Here is a 542-nt window from a genome sequence, read left to right as displayed (position 1 = left end):
TCGTGAACGAAAGAAAATGAGAAAAAAGTGACGAATGACCAGCGCAAAACCAACGTGTCCTCCGAGGGGATTTCAAAAGGGCGTCTTTTCACAAAATTTCCATAAGCCCATCCCTTGAAGGAATTCTTCAGTGACGTTTCCACAAGGACATCTCCCACACCTCTCACCGCGCTTTCCCACAGGGCCATTTCTTCCCGAGGGCCCCCACCCCTCCCCAAGAGCCCCAACCGCTCCCCCAAGAGCCCCAACCGCTCCCCCAAGAGCCCCAACCCCTCCCCCAAGAGCCCCGCCACTCCCCAAGGGCCTCACCTTGTAGAAGGCCTCGGCGAGTAGGGTCGGGTCCAGCGGCTGCCTGTTGGACCGCGCCTCCTCCAGCATCCTCACCACGTGCTCGCGCCAGAAGGTGAGGTTGGCCGCGTAGATCTCCTGGATGTTGCTGAACAGCTTGTCCGTGTCGATCTCGCACAGCAGAGACTCGTTCTGCAGGTTGCACAGGCAGGCGAGGAAGAGCTGCGGCGGGACGGAGAGAAACAATATCAATG

General features: G+C 58.9%; 1 protein-coding gene across 1 annotated transcript in view; it reads right to left on the bottom strand.

Annotated features, from left to right (window-relative positions):
* Positions 1 to 510, bottom strand: part of LOC119591536 (pleckstrin homology domain-containing family G member 5-like) — a gene marked incomplete at its 5' end in the record, with an annotated part of 10,063 nt that extends 9,553 nt beyond the window's left edge. The window contains 1 exon segment of the mRNA XM_037940286.1: positions 310 to 510. Within this exon segment, the coding sequence (XP_037796214.1) occupies positions 310 to 510 (201 nt within the window).
* Positions 511 to 542: the final 32 nt, after the last annotated feature.

Source organism: Penaeus monodon, chromosome 28 (assembly GCF_015228065.2).
Source record: "Penaeus monodon isolate SGIC_2016 chromosome 28, NSTDA_Pmon_1, whole genome shotgun sequence".
In the NCBI taxonomy this organism is placed as follows: Eukaryota; Metazoa; Arthropoda; class Malacostraca; order Decapoda; family Penaeidae; genus Penaeus; species Penaeus monodon.
The sequence above is the reverse complement of the archived record's forward strand: the minus strand, read 5'-3'. Positions and strand labels throughout refer to the sequence as shown.